The 14,575-nt window shown below is 42.3% G+C and overlaps 1 protein-coding gene across 1 annotated transcript; it reads left to right on the forward strand.

Moving 5' to 3' along the window:
* Window positions 2,897–6,981, forward strand: LOC8078823 (cytochrome P450 87A3). Its single transcript, XM_021453114.1, has 9 exons — window positions 2,897–3,117; window positions 3,467–3,791; window positions 4,122–4,268; window positions 4,969–5,220; window positions 5,462–5,551; window positions 5,847–5,925; window positions 6,219–6,325; window positions 6,652–6,776; window positions 6,891–6,981. The coding sequence occupies exons 1-9, from the start codon at window positions 2,897–2,899 to the stop codon at window positions 6,979–6,981; spliced, it is 1,437 nt and encodes a 478-aa protein (XP_021308789.1).

Consider the following 14,575-nt stretch of genomic DNA (forward strand, 5'->3'; position numbering starts at 1 on the left):
GGACACTATCAATAACCAAACAGGCTTAGCAGATCTAACCTGCCCCAAACCGCAGTAACTAAGCAGGCTACCTGCATTGTCCAATACATCTTTCTCGCAGGACGGGCAAAGCGGGGCCTGCGGGCAAGCCCGTGCCGCTTGCATCCTGAGCTCCGTCGTGGTTTCCAGCGGTGGCATCATCGTCGCGGCAGCAGAGCCTCTAGCAGCAGCCGCAGTCCGAGACGGCACTGGCCGGCCGGGTGGTTTTCTCTCATTTTTTGGGGGCCGGTGTGTGGTGTGTTGTGTCATTTGTGCACGCGCGCGTACGGGGCCACGTACGGGCTGATGCATGCATGAGCGCCGACACCAATAGGGGAGCGCGGGGACGCTCTTGCCGCGCTTTAATTTCCCCAGTGGCTCTCCGGCCTCCGCCGACGACGCTCCGTCCACCGAGAGCAAATGGGTCCGTCCGTGCACCGTGCTTGGCTGCTGCTTGGCACAATTGGAGCCGGGAAGAAAGGAAACCCAATCCGCACTCGTGCTGTCGTGCAGTGCAGGCATGGCAGAGTGGTTGGTGCAGCAGCGCTAGCACATGCGTGAAAGCAAGCAAGCAGATGGTTCATGCACCGACCATCGTGCATCGATCGGTGCATGTGTGTCGAAGGCAGCGCGGATCGGCATTTGATACTGCTGTTGGAAGGACACCAATATTATTCAAATACAGTAGTAGTATTTAGGTCAAGTGTATATTACACTACCTCTATCCTAATGGAATTCTAGAACAGTAACCACATTTATATAAAAAATATTTTAATGTCTATTGTATTAAATAAGTATATCGTATAAAACTATTTTAATGTCTATTATATTAAAAAGTATATTATTACAATTTTATAGAATATATATTTTTAGTAGTTTGAGTCTTCAATGTGCTAGGTGTATTTTAAATTATAAGTTGTTTTAGCTTTTCTAAATACACATGCATCTAGATATATAGTATAATCTTAGATACATAGCAATTTTTTGATGTAATTAGAAAAAATAACAGAATAATTTATAATTTCAAACAGATGGAGTGGATACTATTATTTCTCATGAATTCAAGCTGAACTTAAGCTACCTTGACTCTATCAAAACTATTATTTCTCTACCATGAATTCAAGCCGTAACATTTTCTTCATGTTCCGTTTGGATCTTTGTGTACTGTTGCTATTTATTACGGCCTACCCGGATGCTTGCTTGGAATTGGAACACCGGCCCAGGTGAAAGAGCCCTCTATGCTTAGCTGATTTGTTACAGCCTATAGATGTTTCGAGGCCGGCCCAGTAAAAAAAGATCCATAACTAATGGGCTTCTGGGGCCTAAGGCAAGGACTAAATTTGGACCCCGTAGCTCGAATTAATTTGGCCCAGCTAAAGGAAAAGCTATGGCTTGGTATGTGGCCAAAATTAGCTCGTGTAGCAATCTTTGCGAAATTCTGATACCTGGTAGTGAAACAAAAGCTGCGCAATGCAATGCCGCAATAGAAGAAGCGTCCCAACTAGAGAATTATGGTCCTCGTGGAGTACTGAATTAGAAAGAATAAGCTCGGGTTGGTGGCAGAAGAATTGGTCTTGCGCATACAGCACTGCAACCTGATCAAATCTTTGAAGGAAAGGATGTTTGGACATATAATTGGGGAGTGAACTTCTAAAACTTTGTGCTTGGATTGAAAGGATGTTTGGACATATATTGGGGTGTGAAAAATGGACATAAAATCTAGTGCAATCAGCAGTTTGTTTCTGATTTTCTTTCTCTTTCTCTGTTTTTAAAGTTAGCCCCTCTTCCCCGTCCTCCTTTAACTTTGTATACTATTGTTCTTGTTTGGTTTAATAAATTCTTTCTTGTAGGGGCTCTTGGCCCTCCAGTTCCCTAAAGAAAACACTGAAAGTGAGGGTTCTGATTTTGCAAATATCTAAAATTGATATGTGAGGAATCAAACATAGGACCAAACTCGAGAATAGGACAACCAACGAATCTGAGGAAAACGAACTACTAATGCAAGGTGGCAGCAGCGGAATAGCACTCATATCTCAGCATGCAATTTTTGTTGCACCATATGGTCATTTGTATGCCACTCGATGATATCCCATCCCATTGACGTTTATATATGCAAGGTCAAAGCGTATGACAAGATCACAAGAGTGCAACCACTCAGCATTAACATTGTGGGTTGGTTAACGTCATTCAATTCCATATGAATTTTTTCTCTTATATTATTCTATATAAACAAAAGTATTACCACTCACCAACAACAACACAATTGATCAAACTAAGCCGTCGCAATTCGCAGAAGAAGACACCGGCGGAATCTTACTACTCCTATGCCAGCATATATACAGCATTCACTTGAGCCGGCAATAAAGATCATTCTTCTCTCTCTGTTCTTTTTCCCTCTTTTGTCTCTTCTTTCCAGCACTTGACCCTCAAAGCTAGCTAAGGGCTTGTTTGGCACAGCTCAACTTCATTAGTGAAGCTGTTTTTTTTAGAAAATAGCTTCATGAGTGACTTTCTAGTGAAGCTGAGCTGTTTTGGAAAAAGTGTTTGGCAAAATAGCTTCACTAACTACTTCATGCATAGTTGAGAGAGAGAAATGAGGGAGAAGCTGCAATAAGCTACTTTTTTTCAGCTTCATCCAACTTATGTTTTTGTGAGAGGAGGAGAAAAACAGCTTCACCCATGAAGCTGTTTTGGAAATAAGTGTTTGGCAAAAAAAAAACAGCTCACAACAGCTCATGAAGCTGTTGTGAGCTGTACCAAACAGGCCCTAAGGCTCTATATATATATACAGGCATATGCTAGACACCGTACTGTCAATATGTGCTGGACACTGTAACGCACCTGAGCACTCAAATGAACAATTAAGCTAGTGGCAGGCATGGAAGCACTGCAGGTTCCATATGCTATTCTAGGTTGGAGTGTCAGCACACTTGTGGTAGGATGGCTGCTGCACTGGGTGTACAAGTGGAGGCACCCTCCGTGCAACGGCAAGCTTCCTCCTGGCTCAATGGGGTTCCCTATTGTAGGTGAGACCTTCCAGTTCTTCCGACCGAGCCCTTCCTTGGGTATCCCAGTCTTTTACAAAGAAAGATTGAACAGGTGAGAATCTCACATTCTTGGATTGGGTGGAGTACTTTTGAATCGAGTCTATTTGTAGTATTTTCAAATACATCCAAGGCATAAAAGTAATTTTTAGGTTAATGGCATGCAACCAAAAACATCATTTATTCATGGCTTCAGGGAGTACGTATTTGTGAATCCAAATCGTAAAATTTTAATATGGTAATACTATTTCTACAGAGGTATTCGAGAAAAAAAAAATACTATTTCTACTGTTCCTAGTCATATGGATAGCTTAAGTTTTAAAATTGAGGCCTCAACATATATATAAATAAAGCATCACTATCACTCCAAGCACAGCCTTAACTTACTCTGTTTGGAAATGCAGGTACGGTCCTGTGTTCAGGACGAGCCTGGTGGGGCAACCGGTGGTGGTGTCCCTGGACGCGGAGGTGAACCGGTTCATCTTCCAGCAGGAGGGCAAGCTGTTCCGGAGCTGGTACCCGGACACCTCCAACAGCATCTTCGGCAAGGAGAGCATCAATTCCTACGACGGCATCCTGCACCGCTACGTCCGCGGCCTTGCCGCACGCGACTTCGGCCTCAACAACCTCAAGGGGCCCTTCCTCACGGAGATGGCCGACGTCGTCGCCACCAGCCTCCAAGCATGGGCGGCACAGCCCAGCATCGAGGTCAAGGAGGCCATCTCAAATGTAAGTAGAATGGTTACTTGTTTTTTCCAAAAAAAAAACAAAGGTTGCAATTAGTAGGCTACTTTCGAAAGAAAGAAAGTTTAAATAGGTTTTGTGTTGACATTAACTTAGCAAGTAATTAGCTTTTTTTTGATAATTATATGTTATAACACAGACGCTCATAACGCACGCACATTTACCCCTATGAATATATGTACACAAATCTTAATTACCTCTGTAAGCTTCTTTGAAGGACTGGGCGAGCAAATGCTTCTGCAGTTTTGTTTCACAAGAAGAAGAAAAAAATCTTATATGGTACTGCACATATAAGCTAATGGTTCTTGCATCCAGATGATCTTTGACATGACGGCAAAGAAGCTGATCGGTGTTGACGTTGCAAGGGCTAGAGAATTGCGGAAGAATTACGAATCATTTTTCCAGGGACTAATCGCCTTTCCGTTGTATGTTCCTGGGACAACATTCTACCGATGCATGCAGGTACGGAGTATATGTGTATAATTCAAACTATATACGAACGATGCGATTGTGAGGTTTCTAGCTACATAAATTTACTATATCCTTTTAATGGTGGGGGCGTGTGGGGGGAGGGGGACGAAAGTTTGAGACTCAACTTTAAACCGTTCTTAACGAACCGAGCCTAACAAGCTGAGCCAAAGTTAAATTCTATTTAGAATAAGATAATTTTAATTTAATTTTAAAAGATAAATAAGTGTAATCAGAGCTATTTTCAAACGAGTCACAACGAGCTTTTTGTCCAGCCCTCATCGATGGAGGGCAGAGTCAATGAAGCACTTTGCCTGGTTGAGAAGTGCATAAGAATTGTTTAAATTGAAAAATAAATTATGCAATAACTTGGCCTTCAGAATCATGTTAGGAGACCCAATTTTCGCTCTTGCGTGATTTGAGATAATTTCATTCCGAACTAATAGGAGTAAAAATGCATAGTTGACATCGAATTTTGTTGGCTCACATATAGGAGTATTTAATAAGTCCTAGCATAACTAATACACTAGTACATACCACATACACTCTAACATATAGGAGTATTTAATAAGTCCTAGCATAAGTCCCAAATTCGATCCATATTAATCTTTCCACAGTTCTATTTCCAGATGAGTACACACAGAATCATTTTTCATCGCTTTCAGCTTCATGTATGTCACTTATGCTTATGTAGGGAAGGAAAAAGGTGCAGAGTGTTCTCAAAGAACTTCTGAAGGAAAGGCTAAGTGCCCCGGAGAAACGGCATGGAGACCTTCTTGACATAGTTGTTGATGATCTGCAAAGTGAAAAGCCAGTGGCGACTGATAAGTTTGCAATTGACGCAATCGCAGCACTCCTATTTGCCAGCTTTGCCACTATTGCTTCAACCCTCTCTGTTGCCATGAAGTTCCTTACTGACAACCCCAAAGTTGTCGAAGCACTCACGGTTAGCTTGTTTTTCTGTATATAATCTCATCATAATTGCAAATCATCCTATGTGCGTGAATTCCTACACTTTTGCGGGCTCTATTGGAGACAATCAAATTTTTATTTCGTTTCAAAAATAATTTTTTTTATCGTCTACTTAAATTTATATTTTTTATAATCTGGTTCTCGGTCGAAGGCTCGAAGCACTCTGGTTTAATTTTAAGCGAGTGCATAATGAAAACATCGTCGTACTTTTGCAGGAAGAGCACGAGACAATACTGAAGAAACGAGAGGGCGTGAATTCTTCAATCACATGGGATGAGTACAAGTCCATGACGTTTACTGCTCAGGTGATTTGATGCTAGGAAATACTCTAACAAATAGCTAAAATGCATAATGACGGCGTGCTCGTTGCTCTCTCTCTCTCTCTCTCTCTCTCTCTCTCTCTCTCGGCATTTCTATGGTACTCCGAGTGTAAATTTTTTTCCGGTGAATGTAAGAAACTCTATCGGTGGTCTCGTTTCCAGAAACATGCTGATCTATGATGGTTTCTTTCACTTGAAGTCTTCAACGTAATGTTTAAATGAACCCTTCATGGATCCTCTTAAGCTCTTCAAACTGATTGGATTGTTTGACTCGATGAAGGTTATGAATGAGATAACTCGAGTGGGTAACGTGGCTCCTGGGATTTTCAGAAAGTCTCTCAAGGATGTCCAAGTGAATGGTAAGTATGCTAAAGTATACGGCAAGCATGCAGAAGAATTCGGCTGTTATATGATTTAAATATAAATTAGTTTCCATCTCTAACTCTACGATTATTTGAGGTCCAAACTAGCCTTGCAATAAACCTTAATACAGATCATATATTAGAGAAAGCTTAATACAGATCAATTCACTATCCGTACTGCATTCATCCTCATACCGAAGACGACATCATCCCATATTCCAGCCCAGGCAAACAAGTTTTCATCTAATGACTGACTACACTAACGACTTCAATTAATTTTCTTGATGCAGGCTATACAATTCCTGCTGGCTGGTTGGTCATGATCAGCCCAATGGCAGTTCATCTGAACCCTAGATTATTTGAAGATCCACTCACCTTCAACCCATGGAGGTGGCAGGTCAGTCGTCAAGATCGAACACATTGACTTGCCATTTCCTCCCCTAATTTAAGCGACTTGTCAGTCTAATGCAAACAAATAAACGACCACATAATAAGAGAATTTAAAACTAAACTTGTAACTTCTTTTGGTTTATAAAAAAATTGAGGATCTTAATTTGGGTTTCACAAGATGCCAAGATACCTGATTTTGGACACAACTTCGCTAGAAAGTACCATTAAACACAAACGCTACCAATTAATAAATTACTAGTATTTGTTTACCTACAATTGAGCAATTCAAGTTTATTCATCCAAGAATGGACCATGAACCCGGAGGAAATGCAGGACAATAAGAGCACTCTGCTGAGAAATTTCATGCCATTTGGGGGCGGCATAAGGCTCTGCGTTGGGGCAGAGTTCAGCAAAGTCCTGATCGCGCTTTTCATCCACACCTTGGTGACCAATTATAGGTATGTATACATTATTTTTTGGGTGTCCAACCACCTGTGTTACATCATATTATTTGTATCTGCCTTACATAAGATAGATTTGGTTTCTTAATTTCTGTCTTTCTTAATGATCAGATGGAGGGAAGTCAAAGGAGGTGATGTGCTACGCATCTCAGAGATTGTGTTTCCACAAGGCTACCACATCCAGCTGCTTCCTAGGACCTGATTGATGGACCAGTCCATCCATATTATGAAGATGTGTTACTATGTTTTTCACTTTTCAAGACTAGATGCATTGTATGTCCATGTTGGTGCTAAAATTACGGGCTCAGGAAGATCTTAATCATAGTCGATTTGTAAGTGGACTCTTACCAAACTCTTAGGCTTTGACTGGACTATATACACGTGGGAGCTGTATGTTGTAATTATCAATATTCAGAGGAATAAAGAATAGTCTCTCTATCTCTTGTGTCTATGTATTTTATTTTCATCTATTGTGTTAACCATAAGAGAAAAAAATCATAGCCGCTGACGACATGTTTCACAACACGTTAGCATGACAAGCTCTATGTCAACATCGTCGTGGAAGCTACTGCCAATTTTCGACGTCGACGCTCAAGCTAACGTTGTGTAACATCCCAAAAATTCACATTCAAAAATCACTCGCATTAAAAAAAATTATTTTCAAAATATATTTCAAAAACTATAAATTATTTGAGCTCTATAGTATCTCCATCTAATCCTTTTTTATCCATTCTAATTATCCATCTTTAAATATAACCTGCACCGCATGGCATGAGCATCATATGTCCGCTACTTATCCCTCTTGCTCGCTCGCTCTGCCCGATACCCGGCAACGGCGCGTGCGCCGACCCCACCACCATCAGCGCCGCAGCGCACTCACGCCCGGCCCCCTCGCCGAGCGCACTCGCTCGCGCGCGCACCGCGGCATGCGGGCCCCACCTCTTGCCTTTTCCCGCGCCTCTTTTGCTGTAAAAAAGATAGCAAGTCGCGACATACAACTAGGCACCATTTATATTTTTTATGCACAAATAATAGCAAGTACCAGCAAGCTTACATGCGAGAAAACATAGCAGTGCACCTACACGAATATATATCTCATGCATGCATGCAGGACATGCCATCGACCATTTGCATGCACCTGCATGCAAGGACACGGTGATTAGGCACCGTCCATTTGCATGCAACGTGCATGCAAATGGGACATCGTCCTTCGCATGAAATTAGACACCGACCATGCGCTACAGTAGCATTTTTAATGGCACGCAGCTGAGCGCTTTGGCCTATAAAAAGCCAGCCTCGGGTGCTCACTCTCACCACCCGAGAAGCACATTCACTCACTCGCTCACTCACTCTCACTTCGCGTATACCGTATACGGCCATACGCACAAGCCGAGCTCGACTGTCGTCGCAAGACGAGGTGAGCAGCTCATGAGTATCTCCTTGCTCTTCTCTGTCCTTCTGTAGTATTTTTCTGTATTTTTCCATGTATTTGTCTGTACCGGTTCACTGCCAAGAACTCCACGAATAGAACCATGACATACAGAAGAGTTCTAATGACCCCTGCTAATTTCTCTCTAACCATGCATGTGTGGGCCAAGCATTAACTCTAAATAGTACATGCATGCATGCAACATGCACTACCAGCCAAACAAATGCCCACGTGAAGCATCCATTCCTTAATCATCGTTAGCCTTTTTCGCATGATTAAATTCCGGCCATTTCACAAATGCCACATGCTAACTCTGATTTTAATAATTCTTTTTCCTAAATTCATCTAAAATCATGATCTACCTCCCATATTAATTTCATGATTTTTGGAGCTCATTTGAATTTATATGATTATTTATCTGTGCCTATTGTCTGTGTCGTTCGTCGCGTATTTTAGTTGACAGAGTGAACGAGCCGGAAAACGAGAACGTTGGAGACGAGTACCGCGAGTTTGACGCCGAGGACCCGGACTATCAGCAGGAGTTTGCTGAGGACGCCGACGGAGGCAAGTCCAACTGATCCCCTTTGATGCATATTGATCCTATTTTTAAACACAACCCGTAGAAGCCGTTTTAAATATTGCATGTACGATATATGTACGAAGTATTTTCGCTGCTTAGTTAAAACCTGTTGAATAGCCATCCTTGAATTGATATTACCCGATAATTGTCTTGTTCAAACCTAGGAACAAATAATATGCTATGACAGAAATATTATTATTTAGTATGCTTAGGACTTGTTACTCATCCTGGATACTCATCGCTATATTTTTCAAATATAATGATTTTAAAAGTAAAAGGTGTGAGTGGTGAAAATAAATTGTGGGTATTATGAAAGGGTTAATGAACAAGTTATAGATGTGATTACTATAGAGATGGGGCGGATGGGATCTCTTTTGGGGATGCTCTGGTGTTGTGGCTTATACCTTGCGGGGTTAAGCGTGAAAATATCCGCCTTGTCTCGATTAAGGACTGAGTTGATGATTCATCTTGCCTAACTCATTTATCGTACAACCACTCGCCTTGCATGGGAAAGGTTTAGTCTAAATCTCTCTAGTTAGTATGGCAATCACCTGGAGGCAGGTGTGCAACGGGACACTAAGTGATGTATGTGAAATTGTGGAAATGTATGAAAAGAGCTTTGTGAATTATTGTGGTATCATGAGATGTGGCCTTAGTGTTCCCGTGGTGAGCGCCATTACTTAGCTATGGAGGGTAATGACTTTGATGGATCTGTGCTTGCACGACGGTGTAAGTTATGGTATCCTACTTGTGGAAAAAGTGTACAACCTCTGCAGAGTGTAAATCTATCTGGATAGCCGTGTCCGCGGTCTCGGACGGGTTATGGTTTGGTTTCAACAACTAGATGAGATGGTATGAGTGAAAACATGAGAGTGAGTGTGATTTGGAAATAAATTGTTGACTGCCATTGTGTTGTGGGAACAAGAGTTCAACAACACTTAAAATTGTGATCAAACCCTCATTTTTAGAAATACTATCATTTGTGGAAAAAGAGGTCTTTTACAACAGTATTTGTGAAATGAAACCTTGCATGTGTAAAAAGATAGCGTTATGCAAATAAAACTAAGCCCCATCCTTGATTTATCCATATGCATATATACTGTTATCCCCTTCCGTAGGGTAAGGTTGGATTTGCTGAGTACTTTGTACTCACCCTTGCTTTATTAAACAGAGAAAGATTCGGACTTCGATCCCGAAGTGGCGTTCGAGTAAGGTCGTGTCTGCACCCAACTAAGCCTGTGGCATTGGGACTCGTCAGATGTTCGATGGCGATATCGTTTGTTTCTAGGTCCTTTAGACCTGTGTTGTATTTTGGTGTCTTATTATTATAGCGTGCCTTCCTTGTCCACGCTTTCCAAGACTACTGCGCTAAAAGTTATCTGATGTAATAAATGTGTTACTAGCCTCCTGGGACTAGTATTGTATCACATTTGAGTTCCTGGTTTACCAGGGGCGCTTCAGGTGGTATCAGAGCCGTAGTTGGCTGTAGGACGCGACCTTAGGCTTTTCTAGACCAGTATTTTACTAAATAAACGTATTTTACAAAAGTTCTTACCCTCTTCCCTCTATTTGAAAAAAAATTCTCTCAGATGGCAGAAGGAGTTTGGACCAGCAGTTATTGTCTAAGTGTAGAAGGCTTTCCCAAGCTCTTGTATGCTACCATGCAGAAACTTGGAATCAAAGATCGCCCAGAATATGAAGGTAGAGAATATGAAGAGCATGAGACCGAGCGGTGTGAAGTTACTGTCTATATTGGGAAAAGTGAGGACTTCTCTAACATAACTGAAGCTTGGAGTATGACTGCGACCGGATTTCGGTTTGCAGATACATATCAAGCCGTCGCCCGTAAAGCCTTGAGGTACCTATGCCAGATCTACGAGAAACCCATCACCCGTACACCCATGAGGTTCTTTCCACCCGACGAAAAAGACCGACCAGTTTGGAGGACCCGCATGGAGCTCTTGCAAGGACGTTACTCACTTGAAGATGACCCAACTGTGGTATTCATGACCACGTACCTTCTTGCTCTAGATAAGCAATATGATGAGCAGGCCTCGGAGTTAAGGAAGTGCATCCATCGTGCGCAGGAAGCCGAGATCATAGTTAGAAAGCTCTATGTGCAGCTTGCAGAAGCTCAGACCCAAGCAGCTGCAGCCGAGAGTCGTGAAATCACCATTGCTGAAGTCTTAAAGGCAGCTGAAGACCGCCATGCTCAGGAGTTGAAGGATGCCTACCTTATCACTAGGATCAAAAGAAGGATGTTAGCAGAGGAAGACCAAGAGCCCATAGTCCTAAAAGGTATCCCAATCATGTCCCTAAAAACCAAAAGAAAGATGGACATAGAAGGGCCATCAGCTCCCCCACCCACAGAAGCCTCTCATGAAGCTTTAGAGTTGGAGCCCAGTAAGGAAGAAGGATTTCCCCTCCTCACCCAGCCACCACTAAAGGAAGACGGTGACCCACCTCTTAGTCCAAAAGAAGAACCACAAATGCCGGAAGCATGATCCTCCTCAACACCGAGGGAATGAAGCCGTTCTGTCCGAAGAAGTTGAAGAATAGTAGCACCTAGTTCCTCCTTATGTCTTGGGGAAGTGGAGTTTACTTCACTTTTGTTCAACCCCCAAAGTAGATGAATCGTATTGTAGTACGCTTATTTCCTCCATTACTACGTTGTAAACCGCCCTCTTAATCAAAATATATATTTGTGCTTGTTGGTTGTGCTAAATAATTGAGTGCTCTATGTTGTTCCCTTACGGGATAGCAAGTCTTAAAACTTGCACCTTTTTAAAATATAACGCCTTAACAAAAAAACAACATCACTCAATAGATCTAACCCTTATCTAATGCTTTCTCATCTTAACCAACAGATGCCTCCCAAACCAGCTACCCGCTCTCAACCAAGTAGTCGTGCAGCTAGTAGACAAAGCCAAAATCCAAATGGAAGTCAAGCCAATGCAAATGTTGACGGTATTCATAAAGATGAAGTGAGTCAGACTAGGAACCATAATGAAGAAGATGACTTGCCCCCTCCTCCAGTAATTGACTTAGCACAAGTCATGGCAACTCAGACTCGCCTTCTGGAGACCTTGGCTCAAGGCATGAACCGCCCTAGGAACAACCGTGGAGCCGGAGTCCAAGACAAGATGACTGAGTTCATGAGGCTTAAGCCACCCACCTTTACTGGATCTGACAACCCCATGGAAGCAGATGATTGGCTTAAGGTGATTGAAAGGAAGTTGGACACAATCCACTGTGATGGAAGGGATAGAGTTCTGCTAGCATCTCATCAGCTGACAGGAATTGCCCTTTCTTGGTGGGAAGCCTATGGTGGAGCTGTGGACAATGCAAACACTATCACATGGGAAGAATTTGTGGATGAATTCCGCCGGTACCACATTCCAGATGGAATCATGAAGCTGAAGGCTGATGAATTTCGCAACTTGAAGCAAGGAAATAAAACTCTGAGTGAGTACATCTTCCAATTCACTGAATTGTCTCGCTATGCCCCAGAATTGGTCAACACTGATGCCAAGAAACAGACAAAGTTTATAGAAGGATTGACCTGTGAGCTTAGAACCCTCATGACTCCACAGATCTATCCAGACTTCAACACTTTGATGAACAGGACCATTCTGACTGATGTGGCCAAGACTGAAGAAAGGAAGGAAAACAAGCGCAAGTTTCTGGAGCGCAAGGTTCAAGATGGTGCTAGATCCCAGAGGCTGAAAACCTTTAGCCAACCAAGCCAGCGGACTCAAGCCCCAATGCAGTTTCGCTCTCCTGCTAGTGTCTCCAATAACCAAATGTAGTCATCATATCAGCCCAAGACAACCTATCAGAATCAAACTTATGGCAAGACTCAACAGAACAACACTGGTCAAGTCACAAACAATGTCAGAACTTGCTTTAATTGCCATGAGACTGGACACTACATCGCCAACTGTCCCTACAAGAACAACCCACCAGCAGTATCCACTCAGTCCCACACTGTTAATGGACCAAGACCTGCAGTGTCTGGAGTCAACCGTGGTTTCCCTCGCAACAATAGCAACACCAACAATAATAGCCAGATGATGAAGCAACCTCAACAATCCTATGGTAGAGCCCGTGTCAACCATATTCATGCTCAAGATGCTCAGACTGCTTCAGGAGTGGTACTTGGTGAGTTCTTAGTCGATTCAGTACTTGCAACAGTATTATTTGATTCTGGAGCATCACATTCATTCATATCATCAAGTTTTGTTGAGAAGCATCAAATACCCACAGTACTACTAAAGTTACCCCTAATAACCCGAACACCTGGGTCTGACATCAAATGTCATCTAGGTTGTTCAAATGTAAGGATCATTCTAAGTGGGGTAGTTTTCTTAGGAGACTTAGTAGTGCTCAAGTCCAAAGGAATAGATGTTATCCTTGGAATGGATTGGTTAACCAGACACAATGGAATTATTAGTTGTGCAACCAAGGAAGTATCATTAGTTAACCATGAAGGGATTAAAGTGAAATGCCAAACCCGAGGGTCTAAAGTTAATCCAATGGTCTTCAACTTGGATGCAAGGACCATAGAGGAAGTACCAATAGTGCAAGAATACTCTGATGTATTCCCTGAGGAACTACCTGGAATGCCACCAGATAGGGATATAGAGTTCATCATTGATCTTATCCCTGGGACTGCCCCCATAGCCAAGAGACCTTACAGAATGGCTCCGGCAGAGTTAGCTGAACTGAAAAAGCAGCTAAGAGAATTGCAGCAGAAAGGTTATATTAGACCTAGTTCTTCACCATGGGGAGCCCCAGTCTTGTTTGTGAAGAAGAAAGATGGAAGTATGAGGATGTGTGTAGATTATAGGTCCCTAAATGAAGTCACCGTATCCCCTGCCAAGGATAGATGACCTTTTTGATCAGCTTAAAGGAGCCAAGTATTTCTCTAAGATTGATTTGAGATCAGGTTATCACCAGCTCAAGATCAAGAATAGTGATGTTTCCAAGACAGCATTTGTAACCAGATATGGACAATATGAGTTTACAGTGATGTCCTTTGGATTAACCAATGCCCCTGCCTATTTCATGAACCTCATGAATAAGGTATTCATGGAAGAGTTAGATAAGTTTGTTGTAGTCTTCATTGATGACATACTTATCTACTCTAAGAGTGCTGAAGAACATGGGCAACACTTGAGAGTAGTGTTGGAAAAGCTAAGAGGATACAAGTTGTATGCTAAATTCAGCAAGTGTGAATTTTGGCTTGAGAAGGTTGCATTTTTAGGCCACATCTTGACAGCTGAAGGAGTTGCAGTTGACCCTGAGAAAGTAGAAGCTGTCTCCCATTGGCAGCAACCCACCAATGTGAGTGAGGTTAGAAGTTTTCTTGGATTAGCTGGATATTATCGAAGGTTTATAGAAGGATTTTCCAAGATAGCCAGACCCATGACAGAGCTTCTTAGGAAGGACAAAAAATTCACTTGGACAGAATCATGTGAGAAGAGTTTCCAAGAGTTGAAGAAGAGACTGACCACAACACCAGTGTTAACTTTGCCAGACATTCACCAAGATTTCATCATATACTGTGATGCCTCAAGACAAGGTTTAGGATGTGTTCTCATGCAAGGAGGAAAAGTGGTTGCTTATGCATCCCGTCAGCTTAGACCTCATGAGCAAAATTACCCTACCCATGATTTGGAGTTAGCAGCTATAGTGCATGCTCTCAAGATTTGGAGACACTACCTCATTGGAAACAAGTGTGAAATCTACACTGATCACAAGAGTTTGAAGTACATCTTCACACAA

Source organism: Sorghum bicolor, chromosome 1 (assembly GCF_000003195.3).
Source record: "Sorghum bicolor cultivar BTx623 chromosome 1, Sorghum_bicolor_NCBIv3, whole genome shotgun sequence".
NCBI classification, from domain to species: domain Eukaryota; kingdom Viridiplantae; phylum Streptophyta; class Magnoliopsida; order Poales; family Poaceae; genus Sorghum; species Sorghum bicolor.